Genomic DNA, 17,779 nt, shown 5'->3' with positions numbered 1-17,779 from the left:
TGAGTTGCAGTATAGGTCAAGATTAAGTCACATTACTCTGGCAGAGTTGGAGATAGCCTAAATTACATTTGACCTCTAAATGTTTGGCAGTGACATCATATGCAAAATAGAAAAATATACTTCCCCCAGTAGTATCTTGGTGCTCCACCCCCGCATTCTGCCTGTCTCCATCAATGGTGAGCAGGGAGGTGCAGACGCACCCCACACTGACAGCCGAGCTGTCTGTTGTCTCTATCGGTTCCTTCAGGGCACTCTGAACAAGGACAGCAGTACCTCCACCCTTTGCAAGTGGCCGCTGCATCTGACAATGCAAAGATGTTAGAGGAGTGCCCAGCCAAGGGGTTGGATGCCCCTTCCCAACCAGAGGCAACTCAGACACCAGTGGCCAGAGGAGACCCACCAGGGTCATCATGGCCGCCACGACAATACCAACACCAGCGTAGTGGCTGGGAGAGGGGTTCACCAAGATACAGCACCCACAGACATAAGTTTAAGGCACCTTAAATTCAACAGAGGAATGTCATGGGTGACATTATTTGCACTTATTACTTCAGGGTTTTAGTTAGGTTTGGAATATTTGGATGTTAATGTGAAGTCACATAAACATTTTCTTTAACTCAATGAGCTGGATTGGCTGCATGCTTTGAACATTGCCCAGGTGTTGCACAGGCTTTTAATTAGAGGGCTTTGTGTGGTGCAGGATTCCTGGGTTGGGCTCTAAAGGAAAGTATTATTGTGATTGAGACATTGTCATTGGATTGAGTCAGCCTTGAATGCACAGCTGAAGGTTGGCTGGATCAAAGCCCTCGTGTACTTGCCCCCATGAATGTTCCTCAAAATTCTCACCCTGTGCTTCTCCGGCTCATCCTCCGATCCATCACTGGAATCACCCTCCATGCCCTGTGGTCCTGCCTCACTCTCCTCAGCCTCTACTAGATTCCCACTTGTCAGAGTTAAATTGTGCAGGACACAGCACATGACAGCTATGAGGGAGACATGCTCTGGCGGATATTGCAATGATCCCCTGGATCATTCAAGGTATCGGAAGCGCATTTTGGGCAGCCTGGAGGTAGGTCCTCTCCACCTCTTGTGGATGTATGGCTCCTGTTGTATCTTTCCTTTGCCTCAGTTCTTGGGTGACAGAGTGGGGTCATCAGCCACCTCTTCAAGGGATAGTCTTTGTCACCTAGGAGCCATCTGCCCAATCTTGCAGGAACCACAAAGAGCCTTGGTACCTGGGAATGCCCGAAGATGTATGAATCATATGAGCTCCCTAGATAATGGGCACAGACTTGTGGAACTGTCTCCTGTGGTCACATACAATCTGCACATTCATCAAGTGGTACCCTTTCCTGTTGATGAAAGCTTCCAGTTCTCCTGTTAAGAACATAAGAACTAGGAGCAAGAGTAGGCCATCTGGCCCCTCGAACCTGCTCCGCCATTCAATAAGATCATGGCTGATCTTTTCGTGGATTCAGCTCCACTTACCTGCCCACTCACCATAACCCTTAATTCCTTTACTGTTCAAAAATGTATCTATCCTTGCCTTAAAAACATTCAATGAGGTAGCCTCAACTGCTTCACTGGGCAGGGAATTCCACAGATTCACAACCCTTTGTGTGAAGAAGTTCCTCCTCAACTCGATCCTAAATCTGCTTCCTCTTATTTTGAGGCCATGCCCCCTAGTTCTAGTTTCACCCACCAGTTAAAACAACTTCCCTGTTTCTATCTTATCTATTCCCTTCATAATCTTATATATTTCTATAAGATCTCCCCCCCATTCTTCTGAATTCCAATGAGTATAGCCCCAGTCTACTCAGTCTCTCCTCATAAGCCAACCCTCTCAACTCCAGAATCAACCTAGTGAATCTCCTCTGCACCCCCTCTAGTGCCAGTATATCCTTTCTCAAGTAAGGAGACCAAAACTGTACACAGTACGCCAGGTGTGGCCTCACCAGCACCTTATACAGCTGCAACATAACCTTGCTGTTTTTAAACTCCATCCCTCTAGCAATAAAGGACAAAATTCCATTTGCCTTCTTAATTCCCTGCTGCACCTGCAAACCAACTCCTTGAGATTCCTGCACAAGGACACCCAGGTCCCTCTGCACAGCAGCATGCTGGAATTTTTTACCATTTAAATAATAGTCCATTTTGCTGTTATTCCTACCAAAATGGATGATCTCACATTTACCAACATTGTACTCCATCTGCCAGACCCCCGTCCACTCACTTAAACTATCTATATTCCTTTGCAGACTTTCAGTGTCCTCTGCACTCTTTGCTCTGCCACCCATCTTAGTGTCATCTCCGCAAATTGACACACTACACTTGGTCCCCAACTCCAAATCATCTATGTAAATCGTAAACAATTGCAGTCCCAACACTGATCCCTGAGGCACACCACTAGTCACTGATTGCCAACCAGAAAAAAACAATTTATCCCCACTCTTTGCTTTCTGTTAGTTAACCAATCCTCTATCCATGCTAATACATTACCCGTAACACCGTGCACCTTTATCTTATGTAGCAGTCTTTGGTGCGGCACCTTGTCAAATGCCTTCTGGAAATCCAGATACACCACATCCACAGGTTCCCCATTGTCCACTACACATGTAATGTTCTCAAAGAATTCCACCAAATTAGTCAAACATGACCTTCCCTTCATGAATCCATGCTGCATCTTACCAATGGAACAATTTATATCCAGATGTCTCGCTATTTCTTCCTTGATGATAGATTCAAGCATTGTTGGCACCCTGTGACTATGCACATGCAGCTTATCGCACCCTAGAACCAGGGCAACCCAGCCATCGCTACAAACCCTTGTGCTCTCTCCACCTGGCTTCCCTCGACAATTTCATTGCGCAATGGGATGTCATTGTGTCCCTGAAGAGGTGCAGCCTTCTGCCACACTGGACTTCAGACATTTGCGGGTAGTTGGTGCGCTGCCATTAGGTAGTCATTAGATCGTAGTGTCTTGGGCATCCCCTCCCATCTTGGCCTCCATGCTGGCCCTGCACCAAGCCCATGCCTCTCTTCTTGCAGGTCTCTACCTAGGATGCTGCTTTCACTCATCCTGCCTCCTCGCCCTCCTGCCCTCTCTTCTTCAGAGGAGGAGGTCCCACTAGCAGAGTAGACTATCCCCTATGGAGCAGATGCGGAGAATCAGTGCCTTGCAAATGATGGAACACTGCCCTCCGATCCTCAGGAAAACCTTCCAGGGAAGCCCTGAAATGCTGAAAGTCATACATTAAATGCCAAACAATAACTAGGAAACTCAAGCAAAATTCTATACTCAAACAGCTATGAATTTTATCACAGAGAAACTGCTACTGCTGTGGGGCCTTTTATCCCACTATTGGATGAGGAAATGAAAAAATTTTAATGAGCCACATTCAATCAAATGTTGCATTAATGTCAAGAGCAGTCACTCTCACTTCCCCTCTTCGGTTCAGCTCTTTTGTCCATGTTTGGACAAAGGCTGTCATGAGGTCAGGAGCTGAGTGGCCCTGGCAGAACCAAAAAAGAACATCAGTGAGCAGCTTATTGCTGAAAGTGCTGCTTGATAATACTGTCAATGACACTTTCAATCAATTTACTGATGATCGAGAGTAGACTGATGGGGCGGTAATTGGCCAGGTCGGATTTGTCCTGCTTTTTATGAACAGGACATACCTGGGCAATTTTCTACATTGCCGGTAGGTGCCAATGTTGTAGCTGTACTGGAATAGCTTGGGCAGAGGCTGGTTCTGGAGCACAAATCCTCAGTACTATTGCCAGAATATTGTCAGGGCCGATAGCCTTTACGGTATCCATTGCCTTCAACCATTTCTTGATATCACATAGAGAAAATCGGATTGGCTGAAGATTGAGATCTGTGATGCTGGGGACCTCAGTGGGAGGCCGAGATGGATCATCTGCTCTGAATTCCGCAAAGAAAAGCAGATGCCTTGACAGACTGTGAAAGCAATAATAACCAAGATAAGAAATAGAAGCGTGAGAGTAAGATGGTCATTTCAGATGAAGCACTGCCCAGGTGGTTTAATCGAAAAAGAGTTAATCACTTTTGACAGCCATCTGAAAAAGCTAAAACTGATGAACTTGCAAAAAATTTGGCATGGTAAGTTCTGAAACATCAAGTGGATCCCTGTGCCACTGGAAGATTGGACATAACAAAGTAGAGAAAGTCGCCAGTGACAAACCCATTACCAGGACAGTATGCACCCATCTGCATTTACTGTTCCAAAGAAACATAGATGTTTCTATTGTGCCACACTGTCAGTGGGGAGAAAGGCATTGCTAGATATAGTTATGAAAAATGAAATATATCAGATAGGTGTGTTAAATGTGAATGAGCATCTAAGGACAAATATTAGAAAACTTGCAATGAGAAATGAGCTACCTGCAGTGAAGTGGAAAGAAAGATTGACACAGAACCACAAATTAACAATGGAATGTTTTACCAAATAGATTGGAAAGGTTTAAATTAAATAATTAGCTATCAAAGAAGAAGTCAGGTTACTTTGGATAAAGAGATTGGAATAAAACAAAATTGAAGAAAATACCATGTGTGGCCTACAGGTTTGAAAGGAATAATGAAGATAAAAGCAAGTATATGAAAATAAGGCAGGAGCTAAAGAGATGGAGGAGGATCCAACTTAGATCACAGGGGATGCAATTGTTATGTTCCCTGAATTAATATAATTAAACCTGAGAAAGTTTCTTTGACAGATATGAATTTTTAGAAGTGGGCTTCCAAGGAAGCATGCAACATTACTGTTCACCATAATATCATAATGATGTCATTGGTTATACTCACATACTTTCTTTGGGAATAGGAGTCTAAGAAGTATGAATCATCTGCCAAAGTGAAGTGTCTTTATCCTAGCCTGTAGATCATAGAATCCCTACAGTGCAGAATGAGGCCATTCAGCCCATTGAGCCTGCACCAACAACAATCCCACCCAGGTTCTATCCCTGTAACCCCGCGTATTTACCCTGCGGGTCCCACGACACTAAGGGGCAATTCCGCATGGCCAATCCACCTAACCTGCACATTTTTGGAGTGTGGGAGGAAATCGGAGCACCCGGAGGAAACCCACGCAGACACGGTGAGAATGTGTAAACTCCACACAGACAGTGACCTGAAGCCGAAATTACACCCAGTCCCTGGCACTGTGAGGCAGCAGTGCTAACCAGTGTGCCACTGTGCTGTCATACACATATGGTGTGTGGATACCAGAAGTGACCTTTTTATGCAGCCTTATCTGCATGACTTTCTTTATGCAAAACTGCAGATATGGGGATTCATGAGAGCGTAAATGTCAGCAGAGAACTTATTTTAGAAAACAAAAATGTTCAAGAAATTAAATAAAAGTACTGATCCTTTGCCAGGCCTGAGTATTTACCATGACCAAGCTAAATAACGTTCTCCATTTCACATGCCCATGATTACTGCACAAATTAAATTTAGAAATAGCATTTAGAGTGTATTCACCCAGCATATATTTAAATTAAGCAAATGTCTATTTGAAGCAAGCACTTCCAATACCAGCATTTCCCATTCACAGCTAATTGCATGCAATGTAAAAAGGAAGGAGACATTTACACAATGAGATAACTTAATTTTTCAAATCCTGATTGACAAATCTAGAATTATGTGCCAGCAGGAATTGGTTCAGTTAAGTCAGGCGGTGCCAAAGAGTGAACTTTTGAGTTATACCTATTGCAGCACTGGTCCAACCATGGATGAAAGAGCTGAATTCCAGAGGTGAAGTAGGAATGACATCAAGACAGCATTTAACTAACTATAGGATTAAGGAGCCCTCGTAAAATTGAAACTAATGGAAACAGGGAGGAAAATTCTTCACAGCTAGAATTATACCAACATAAAGGGAGATGGTTACGGTTGTTGGAAGCCAATCATCTCAGCTCCAAGGTATCAATTTGGGAGTCAGTCACCTTCAGCTGCTTCATTAATGATTTTCCCTCTAACATAAGATCAAAAATGCGAATGTTTGCTAATGATTGTAGTATTTATTTCTATTCAAACCTCTTCAGATAATGAAATATCCATGCCACATGCAGCAGGACAACATTTGGGTTTGGGCCACACAAGGGCCAGGCAATGACCACCTTCAGCAAGAGAGAATCTAAACATCTCCCTTTGACAGTCAATGACATTAACATCGCTGAATCCCTTACTATCAAAATCCTGGGTGTTAACGTGGACCAGAATATTAATTGGACCAACCATGTTAATACTGTGGCTAAAGGACCAGGTTAGAGACTGGGGATTCCGCGGCAAATAACTCACCTCCTGATTCCCCAAAGACTATCCAGCAACTACAAAGCACAAGTGAAGAAGATGCTCCACTTGCCTGGATGAGTGCAGCTGCAGCAATGCTCAGGAAGCACGACACTATCCAAAACAAAGCAGCTCATTTGATTTGCAGCCCATCCACATTCATTTCCTCCACTGCAGATGCACCATGGCAGCAGCAGGTACCAGCTGCAACATGTACTGAAGCCACTCACCAAAGCACCTTCAACAGCACCTTCCAAACCCACAACCTTTATCAGTTTGAAGAACATGGACAGCAGGCGTATGGGAACACCACCATCATCACACACAACTTTGACTTGGAAACTATCATTGGGTCAATATCCTGGAACTCCCTCTGTAACAGCACTGTGGGTGTACTTATACCACATGGACTGCAGTGGTCGAAGAAGGCAGCTCACCACCACCTTCTCAAGGGCAGTTAGGCATGGGTAATAAATATTGGCTTTGCCAGCAACATCCCCATCCTATGAATGAACAGAAAATATCACTTGTTGAATTTCCTCACTGAGCAATATCCAGTTTAATTTTAGTTGAAGTTGAAATTTCAGCCATCTCAATGAGAAATCAATATTATGCTTAGCCTTTAAAAACCACTTAGGCAATCAGTAAAGAATGCTTTTCTTACCAGCCTCGGTTCCTGCAATCAAAAGAGATGACTCCATTTCCATCTGGCATCCATTTTATACCTGAGAGAGTAGGCAGGAACATAGTTATTGACTGCTATTTGTCAAGAAGCTGTTAAGAGCAGTTAAAATATTTAACTCTGTATTGCAAAGCAACATGATACATGATAATCTTTCCCCGGCTTCTACACTGTATTCAGATCTTCCCTCTCTCCTCACCACAGCCATGTAAGTTGGATTCAAGAATGTTTGAAAAATTGGAATGAGAGTTAGAGTAAAATTGCCAGAGTTAAAGTTAATTTATTAGTCACAAGTAGGCTTACATCCACACTGCAATGAAGTTACTGTGAAAATCCCCTAGTCACCACACTCCAGTGCCTGTTCGGGTACACTGAGGAAGAATTTAGTATGTCCAATCCACCTAACCTGCACATCTTTCGAGCGTGGAAGGAAACCAGAGCACCCAGAGGAAACCCACGCAGACATGGGGAGAACGTGCAAACTCCACACAGACAGTGACCCAGCCAGGAATCGAACCCAGGTCCCTGGCACTGTGAGGCAGCAGTGCTAACCACTGTGTCACCATGCCACCCAAGAATGGAAATGTCAGGAGTGGGATTTGAACCCATGCACCTAGAAAGGGACCAGAATTCACCAGGCTTACACAAGGCAAGGATTCACACTCCTTGAGTCTGGTGCCTTTGACCACTCGGCCATCCTGACAACTTGCTAGGGCTGCAAGCAGGGCAAATAGTTACTCTCTTCTCCACCCCCACAACTCATATGTAAACGAAGCTCCCCTGTTGGTGCACATATTTTCAGTCCATGAATTCCCTGCCTCAAACAAGTCGGAGCTTCACTTAAATGTCAAATGGCAGAAACTTCTGGGGGCTGATTCTACTTTGTCGGCTTTCAACCAGCAGTAGGCAAGTGCATGGGATAAGCACCTATCTGAGCTGATCATTCAGAATCCAAATGAGCTTGCAGGTGTGGCACAGCATTAGTTACACTCACTGAAATCCAAGGAGGCTGATCCCATCAAAAATTCTGGGCTCAGTACACTTAACTAACGCTGATAGGAGCGTAATGTGAGAGTGCCGGTGGGATCTTAAAAGGACAGGGAGCACTAAGGATTTGGGAAAGGGGTAGAGCATGGTGTACGTCCTTATTTGCAGGGCTCCATGCAGTTAAAGGGCTGGCCAGGCAATTGGTAGTATAACTCAGTAGTTCCCAAACTTTTATATATTAGTGGTTCCCAAACTTTATATATGTTATGGTACACCTCAATCCTATAAAAAATCTTTGAGGCACACGTCTTATTTTCTCTGTCTTCTTCCCTTACTGGGAACTTCATTTTTAACTTCTCCCTGTCCTCTCACCTGTGTTTTTTTAACCTCTCTCTATTTCTCTCACTTCTCCCAGGGCTTTTGTGCCCTTTATGAGTTTACATTTTTTGTGCAGGCGCATGGAGCCTTTGTCTTCAGCTCCAAGTCCTGTTGTTCATGCTCATGAGTCTGACCAACGTAAAAAATCTAAACCACGCATATCCAGCTCTTTCCCAGCTGGCACATACACAGGAGGCCCAAGATTCGTCAGGTCTTGGGAGATGGCAACGAAGGTTAGTTTAATTACATGAATTTTGAATCATTTGAATCTTTTTTTGCAGCACGCTTGGAGGGGCCTTCATGGCACGCCAATGTGTCTGGGAATCACTGATGTAACTGAACTGGCTGCAACTGAAAATGGAAAAAAGACGAAGTATCTAACTTTTCAGAGAGTAACGTCCATGTGCTAATGCCACAAGTTAGAAAATGGATCAATGCCATTGTTCGAGTCCAAGGGAAAAGACCGTTATATGCAGCAGCATGGGCCACATGAAAGAAAATAGATGTGGTTGCGAGTGGTACTTCTATAACCCCAATGACCCTCTTGAAAAAATAAATGACTTCACTAGACCAGCAGAAGGGAGAATGGCACAATCTGGGGGAGAGTGGGCTCCAAAGTTTTTGGACCATGACATATTTAGATGACTTCTTACAGGCCCAGGTGGCAGTTAATGCTTCTTTCTCAATGTTTACATACCTCTTCATCAGAGATCTTGAGGTGTAATGAGCTGGTCTTCTTTGTCTTTTAGAACTTGAAACAGAATTGCATCCAAGCCTGTAAATGATGCGTCTGCTGCTAAAATTGTTGGAACTCTGGATCATAGTGCGCTAGAACTGGTGAAATTAATTTTTTTTATTCATTCATGGGCATTGGCATCACTGGCGGGCCAGCATTTATTGCCCATCCCTAGTTGCCCTTGAGAAGGTGATGGTGAGCTGCCTTCTTGAATCACTGCAGTCCACATGCTGTGGGTTGACCCACAATGCTGTTAGGGAGGGAATTTCAGGATTTTGACCCAGCCACTGCAAAAGAATGGCGATATATTTCCAAGTCAGGATGGTGAGTGGATTGGAGGGGAACTTGCAGGTGTGGTGTTCCCATGTATCTGTTGCCCTTGTCCTTCTAGATGGAAGTGGTTGTGGATTTGGAAAATGCTGTCTAAGGATCTTTGGTAAATTGCTGCAGTACATCTTGTAGATAGTACACACTGCTGCTACTGAGCGTTGGTGGTGGAGGGAGTGGATGTTTGCAGATGTGGTGCCAATCAAGTGGGCTGCTTTGTCCTGGATGGTGTCAAGCTTCTTGAGTGTTGTTGGAGCTGCACCCATCCAGGCAAGTGGGAAGTATTCCATCATACTCTTGACTTGTGTCTTGTAGATGGTGAATAGGCTTTGAGTAGTCATGATGTGAGTTACTCGCCGCAGTATTCCTAGCCTCTGACTTGATGTTGTAGCCACTGTGTTAATGTGGTGAGTTCAGTTGAGTTTCTGGTCAATGGTAACCCCAAGGATGTTGACAGTGGGGGGTTCAGTGGTGGTAACACTATTGAATCTCAAGGGGCGGTGGTTGGAGTGTCTCTTATTGGTGATGGTCATTGACTGGCATTTGCGTGGCACGAATGTTACTTGCCACTTGTCAGCCCAAGCCTGGATATTGTCCAGATCTTGTTATATTTGAATATGGACTGCTCCAGTATCAGAGGAGTCGCGAATGGTGCTGAACATTGTGCAATCATCAGCGAACATCCCCATTTCTGATCTTATGACGGAGGGAAGGTCATTGATGAAGCAGCTGAAGATTGTTGAGTCTAGGACAACCCTAGGGACTCCTGCAGAGATGTCCTGGAGCTGAGATGACTGACCCTTCACAACCATCTTCCTATGTTCCAGGTGTGACTCCAACCAGCGGAGTGTTTTGCCTCCTGATACCCATTGATTCCAGTTTTGTCAAAATCATTTTGCTGATTCACGTTCCAAGGCCACTATTGCCCTTGTCTCCAGTGTGACATGCTGAGTTGAATGGCCTCCCTCCATGCTGTAACCATTCTACGATTCTTTATGTGTCATGTCTATTGCGTCAGCACTGTCTACATTAGTCTCTCTGACACCCTCTGGGATATCTACATTCAGTCCTTTCCTGATTGCAAAGTTATGGAAGACACGACACAAAGTGGATTCCTATTGCATGGATCAATATGAATAAATGCAACCTGTTCAAAACATTATTAGTTTTCTATTGGAGTTTTAATGGGTTTACCTGGATAAAGTCTAAAGAAACCCGTGGAACTTCCAAAATATTGCCAGGTGAGTGTTGGATCTTGCATGAAGTTTTCATAAAATACTGTATTTAAAGCTTCCGACCAGTATGCTCCATTCAAAATATCAGGATCTGTGAAGAAGGTATATGGTAAGATAATGATGTGCACCTCTATAATTACTGCATTATTGAATCATTCAGACCAGAGTTCCTTTCGATATCATTTTCACTGCAGTCACTGACATCCGATGTTCCTATTACTGGAGCTATGCAAAGTGAAGATGGATTATAGTACCATATTTTGTTATTAAAACAAAGTGTGACAGATTCTATATTAAGCCTTCACTCTATACAAAATTCCATCTTATGACTCATGAGAGCTGCTGAAATTCCTCCAGTGGGTCAGGAATGATAGGCAGCCTGTTACTCAATTCAGTGACATTTGCTGCACCAACTGCTCTATTTTAGCAAATTGTGCTTTCTGTGTATTTATTATTTTTGGAAGTGTTGTAGCAGTTGGTTCATTTGAAATCCAAAGATTGCCTTCTATAAACATTCTTGTAGGGGCACTAATGTTATACAGGAATTCCACAACAGTTTTTTCAGAAGTATACTGTTGCAACAGAAAATATACACTTGGTTGATATTCCTACCTAGGGTACTTGACAAAGAAATTCCATATGGTTTCATGGCTTTTGCATCACCAGTTTCAAACTAAACTTCCTATCAGAAATAATCACTCCTAAATGTTGGTTTCAACAGTTTCTCCAGCAAGAAATTTGTTTTTTATTTAAACTTGCATCAAGCATGTGATTAGACAGTGGACAAGGTTTTGATGCCCAGAGTTTCACTAAAAGTGGATCACTTGCAACTGCAATAACAACACCAGAAATTCACAGTGAATCAACAACTTTAGTCTGACAGAAACCATACGCTTGAAAACTACAGATAACCAAGGAGCAATATCAGATCCAGCCATATGTCTGAATGCATATTTGGCCATTCCAACAAGACAGCATAGAGAACATTCTAGTCAACCAATTCAGAGGCTGTTGCTACATGAAAATAAAAACTGACGCAGTGTTGATGTCCTGTCACTAGATGCCATTAACACATTTATAAAATATATATATGACACAGAATCTTAATGGTGCTTGGACAGTTGTTTTTGCAGGGAAAAAATCCCACTGGCACTTGCATTTTGTGGTATTTTTATATTGTCAATTTCAAAATGTAACTAAAATATTTAGACATTATTATGCTGATCTCTTGCTTGTCTGATGTTTTCCTAAAAGGCTGTATTTAAAGCTTTTGACCAGAATGTTCCATTCAGAATATCAAAATCTGTGAAAAGGGCATATGGTAAAAAATAATGATGTGCACCTCTATGATTATTGCAGTATTGAATTTTTCAGTAAGAGTTCCTTTTAGTATCATTCTCATTGCAGTCACTGTGATATCAGATGCTGCTATTACTGGAGTTATGCAAAGTGAGGATGGATTATAGTACCATGTTTTGTTATTAAACAAAATGTGACAGATTCTCAGCTAGAAACTTGGCTTCGGACCATTTACAGTCTCGTACTAGGTGATGTACTTAGCATGTTTGCCAGCTGCTAGAGGACCAAGACTCAACCGAAATTGGGCCTCGGACCACATCAGCATAATTTCAACAAGTTACAGGTGCCAACCAGTGTTCCAAGGCTGTTCATCCGTTGGGTCCTCACAACCTTGTGCTTGCTGTGATGCCAAGAGTAGTCCTTAAGTAGGTTCTGGGAGAGGAGAGAAGAGGGAAGGTGGCAAGCATGGGCCAGCAACAGCCTCTAGGAGGACTGAGAAGCCAGGAAGAGCAGAAAATTACAAAAATCAACAGCAAATCTATCAACAATTAAAATGAGAAATGACATCCAATACATAAGGAACAAACTGGTTTATTTTACCTTTATTATACACATTAGTTGGGACTTGTATATTACTGAGTGAGGTATTCACAGGCAAATCGTTGAAATGTTCATTTACTTCCAAAATAAACTCATTTCCAAGCTCCACATAGTTCCCATTTTCATCTATCTCATTGATCAGCACAGAATTATAATAATCAAACTGCAGAAAAGAGAAGAAAAAATGATGTTAATCCAAACCAGTGGATAAAACCAGTTTCTGCAGTTTCATTGCCCAGCTGGCAACAATTAGCTGCATTTGGAACCCATGCAACGAGTGAAGTTTCTGGATGGTGACCAAAAGTATGGATCCTGGATACTCTTTCTCCTTGTTAACCCAGTTTCTGAGACAAAATGGAACATCTCATCCAACTCAATATACTTCATGGATTGAACCTGGCCTGTACAGCTCAGCTACTCAATGGATGGATAAATTTACTTCACTACTGTACATAAGCAGCATGTTGTATGTAGAGTTTTAATAAACCGAAGTTAGAGTAGACAGTCAGTGACAGGAGCGAAGGAAGACCTCAAATCTTCAACGCAAACTCAATTTTCAAAGGCATAGGGCTATATTTAATGGAGGTAAATAGATTCTCGCCTGCTGCCTGAAGATCTGGCAACAGCTCATGTTGTTCTTTTCTGGGAAGGCCTGCCAAATTAAGTTCCACCCACCCAAGGCCGGGAGTTATCACTGGATCCCAGACTACAGATGAGTGATGGAGATGTGGCAGGGTGGGGGTCACAAGTGAGGGAGAGAAGTGTTCAGCGGCAAGGGCACCCCCATGCCAGGCCCCGTAAATCAGGCATGAGTGACCACCCTCCCACCTCCCCACCTTCCACCCTCCCCACTGGGAGCCAGCAAGCAACCCTGCATGGGTTTTCTTGATGTGCTTCCTGCAAGGCAAGTTCCCCACCTATCGCTGGGTTAATATCAGTGACAGTGCAGTGAGGCCATTAATAGGGTCTCAATTAACCATGGGCAATAGGGCCAGAATTAACCATGGGGTAGGATGCCCATCCATGAGCCTTTCTGCCGTGGACTTAATAGATGGTGGCAGGGTACCTACCCGCCTTGCTCCTACTCAATTAAATGCCCGTTCTGCACCAAACCTGGCACCAGGCAGAGCATTAAATTCTGCCTAAAGTCTACTTTTTCATTTCATTCACAATACTAAAATGTTCATTTTCTAACTCCAATTGTTTTACTATCTGATCAATTTTGTCTCTCACAGTTTGTTGTGAAATCCATAAATGTAGGAGATAACAGGGTCTTCTGCAATTTCTGTACAAAACTCCAAGCACTGAAATTGATATAGAGCAATGTGTATTAAATAATAAGGCTTATCTTATGAAGAGAGGTTGAAAAGGCTGGGCCATATTCATTGGAATTTAGAAGAATGAGAGATGATCTTGTTGAAACATGCAAGATCCTGAGAGCATTTGATAATGTAGATACTGGGAGGGTGTCTCCTCTTGTTGGGGAGATTAGAACTAGGAGACACAGTTTAAGGACAAGAAGTGTCCGTTTAAAATGGACATGAGGAGATTTTGATTTCCCTCAGATAGTCATTAGATTGTGGAATTCTCTTTGCCAGAAAGCAGTAGGGGCTAGGGATGGGATTTTCTGGCCACGCTCACCCCAAGACTGGAAAATCCCACCCGAGATCAACATGCCTTTGCATGTCCTGTCCAGCCCACTACAATTCCCATAGCAGACGGGACAGGAAAATTCCGCCCTAGGTCTTTGAATTTATTCAAGGCTGGGGTAGACATATTTTTGATAGATAAAGGAGTCAAGGGTTATGAGAGACAGGCAGAAAAGCGGAGTTGAGACCACAACCAGATCAGCTATGATCTTATTGAATGGCAGAGCACGTTTGAAGGGTCAAATGGCCTACTCCTGCTGCTAGATTCTAATTGAGGGTCTTGGGAGAAATAGGAGACAAAAATTTCCATAGGACTGAAAACTTACTTTCCGTCCAATTGTGTGACAGATGTTTGTTCAAATAGGCTTGTTCTGAGAGGTTACTTTCAGTACTTTAAAGATTAATTTAATTACTTTGGATACAACTTTCATTCCTTTGGAGGCTGATGTATCTGATGCTGTGATCTGTCAGATCAGCATGTTATGTTGCTTATATTGTATTAGCTTGGACTCTAGATGAGGACAGGAATGACCATTAGCACCAACAAAAACAGCAATGAACTTTTCCTAAAACCACAAGAGAAAAAGAATGAGCAGAGAGGTGCAGCTCACAGGAGATGATACCCAAAACACAGGATGTACAGGCAGAGTTCAGCTTCCTGATGTTGGGCTACTGAAAGAAGAATGGGGTGTCACCTCAGCTGGTGGCAGATATTTGTAGACTGTTGGAAGAAGACTTGTTGCCAAGTGGACCTAACAGTCACACTTTATCAGTTACTATCAAAATTTTTGTCTCTGGATCTTTCCAAGAACTTGCAGGAGATATTGTATGATATCATAGTTGATTGCCCAGAAATGCATTACGCCAGTGATTGACAGACAGAGCAAGAAATTGTGTACACTTTACCACCAATGATACCAATCAGAATGAGTGGGCTCTCTGGCTGGTTTCCCACACATGCAAAGTATCATCAACTACACTCATGACAACTGGGAACCTCCAGATTATCGAAGTGTATTCATGAGCTGCAGGGGCTTTCACTCCATCAATCTACAGTTGTGTTCAATCACTAAAAGATAATTACATAGAAACATACATAGAAAATAGAAACAGAATAGGCCATTCGAGCCTGCTCTGCCATTCATTATGATCATGACTGATCATCAAATTCAACATTCTGATCCCCCCCTTCCCCCCATATCCCTTGATCCCTTTAGCCCCAAGAGTTATATCTAATTTCTTCTTGAAATCACACAAAATTTGGCTTCAACTATTTTCTGTGGTAGTGAATTCCACGGATTCACCACCCTCTGGGTGAAGAAATTTCTCCTCACCTCAGTCCGAAAAGGTTTACCCATTATCATCAAACTTTGCTTACTTTCAGCGACTGATGCATGAGGACACCAAAGTCTCGCTGAGTATCCACCTCTCTCAATTTATCTGCCTTTCTAATTTTACTACCCAAGTGGATAACCTCACATTTATCACCATAAGACTCCATCTGCCATATGACCATAAGACATAGGAGCAGAATTAGGCCACTCGGTCCATCGAGTCTGCTCCGCCATTCAACCACGGCTGATATTTTTCTCATCTCCATTCTCCTGCCTTTTCCCCATAACCCCGATCTCCTTATTAATCAAGAACCTATCTATCTCTGTCTTAAAGACACGCAATGACCTGGCCTCCACAGCCTTCTGCGGCAAAGAGTTCCACAGATTCACTACTCTCTGGCTGAAGAAATTCCTCCTCATCTCTGTTTTAAAGGATCATCCTTTTAGCATGAGGTTGTGCCCTCTTGTTCTAGTTTTTTCTACTAGTGGAAACATCCTCTCCACGTCCACTTTATCCAGGCCTTGCAGTATCCTGTAAGTTTCAATAAGATTCCCTCCTCATCCTTCTAAACTCCAACGAATACAGACCCAGAGTCCTCAGCCGTTCCTCATACCACAAGCTCTTCATTCCAGGGATCATTCTTGTGAACCTCCTCTGGACCCTTTCCAGATATCCTTCCTCATAAATGGGGCCCAAAACTGCTCACAATACTCTAAATGTGGTCTGACCAGAGACTTGTACAGCCTCAGAAGTACATCCCTGCTCTTGTATTCTAGCCCTCCTGACATGAATGCTGATATTGCATTTGCCTTCCTAACTGCCGACTGAACCTACACGTTAACATTAAGAGAATCTTGAACAATAACTCCCAAGTCCCTTTGTGTTTTTGGTTTCCTGATCATTTTCCCATTTAGAAAATAGTTTATGCCTCCATTCCTCCTTCCAAAGTACATAACCTCGCACTTTTCCACATTGTATTCCATCTGCCACTTCTTTGCCCACTTTCCTAACCTGTCCAAGTCCTTCTGGAACCCCCCTGCTTCCTCAATACTACCTGTCCCTCTATATACCTTTGTATCATCTGCAAACTTAGCAACAGTGCCTTCAGTTCCTTCCTCCAAATTGTTAATGTATATTGTGAAAAGTTGTGGTCTCAGCACTGACCCCTGAGGCACACCGCTAGTCACCGGCTGCCATCCTGAAAAATACCCCTTTATCCCCACTCTCTGCCTTCTGCCAGTCAGCCAATTCTCTATCCATGCCAGGATCTTCCCCTGACACCATGGGCACTTAACTTATTTAACAGTCTCCTATGCGGCACCTTGTCAAAGGCCTTCTGGAAATCTAAATAAATCATGTCCACTGGTTCTCCTTTATCTAACTTCCTTGTTATCTCCTCAAAGAACTCTAACAGGTTTGTCAGACATGACCTCCCCTTGACGAAGCTGTGCTGATTCAGTCCTATTTTATGAAGCACTTCCAAGTACTCTGCGATCTCATCTTTAATAATGGGCTCTAAAATCTTGCCAATGACCAAAGTCAGGCTAACAGGCCTATAATTTCCCATCTGCTGCCTCCCTGCCTTCTTAAACAGTGGTGCTACATTAGCTACTTTCCAGTCCTCTGGGACCCTCCCAGGAATCCAGTGATTCCTGAAAGATCACCACCAATGCCTCCACAATTTCCTCAGCTATCTCTTTTAGAACCCCGGGGTGGAGTCCATCTGGTCCAGGTGATTTATCCACCTTCAGACCTTTACGTTTCCCCAGAACCTTCTCCTTAGTGATGGCCACTACGCTCACCTGTGCCCACAGACTCTCCTGGAGCTCTGGCATCCCACTGGTGTCTTCCACCATGAATGCCATGCATATGCCCACTCACTCAGCCTGTCCAAATCACGCTGAAGCATCTCTGTATCCCCCTGGGGAAGGAATGACCTGTTCAAGAGGGACAGGTTACAGCTGAACTAGAGGGGGACTAACATCCTGGTGGAGAGATTTGCGAGAGCCACTCGGGAGGGTATAAACTAGTTTGGCAGGGGATTGGGATCCAAAGCGGTAGGGAGACAGAAGAGAAGGTTGAGGACAGAAGTTCAAGAGAGCACATTAAGTAGTAAAGGCAGTGTCAGTAATCCTAGTACCAGACAGTTCAGTCAAAAGCAAGACAGAGAGCAAGGGAAGTTCAGATTAAACTGCATTTATTTCAATGCAAGAGGCCTGACGGGCAAGGCAGATGAACTCA

The 17,779-nt window shown here is 43.4% G+C and overlaps 1 protein-coding gene and 1 non-coding gene across 2 annotated transcripts in view; both read right to left on the bottom strand.

Moving 5' to 3' along the window:
• Positions 1 to 17,779, bottom strand: part of LOC144499221 (voltage-dependent calcium channel subunit alpha-2/delta-4-like) — a 422,353-nt gene that overhangs the window by 366,313 nt on the left and 38,261 nt on the right. Inside the window, exons 6-8 of the mRNA XM_078221339.1 lie at positions 12,555 to 12,717; positions 10,615 to 10,746; positions 6,975 to 7,035 (exon numbers count right to left, since the gene is read on the bottom strand). Of these exons, the coding sequence (XP_078077465.1) occupies positions 6,975 to 7,035; positions 10,615 to 10,746; positions 12,555 to 12,717 (356 nt within the window). The remainder of the gene's footprint in view (positions 1 to 6,974; positions 7,036 to 10,614; positions 10,747 to 12,554; positions 12,718 to 17,779) is intronic.
• trnal-caa (transfer RNA leucine (anticodon CAA)) lies at positions 7,577 to 7,695 on the bottom strand. The gene is made up of 2 exons: positions 7,658 to 7,695; positions 7,577 to 7,611 (listed from the first exon to the last, which is right to left on the bottom strand). It is a non-coding gene; the product is annotated as a tRNA-Leu (tRNA).

The sequence above is a fragment of the Mustelus asterias genome, chromosome 9 (genome assembly GCF_964213995.1).
Source record: "Mustelus asterias chromosome 9, sMusAst1.hap1.1, whole genome shotgun sequence".
NCBI lineage: Eukaryota > Metazoa > Chordata > Chondrichthyes > Carcharhiniformes > Triakidae > Mustelus > Mustelus asterias.
Note: the sequence above shows the minus strand (reverse complement) of the source record. Positions and strands in the feature narration are given on the sequence as shown.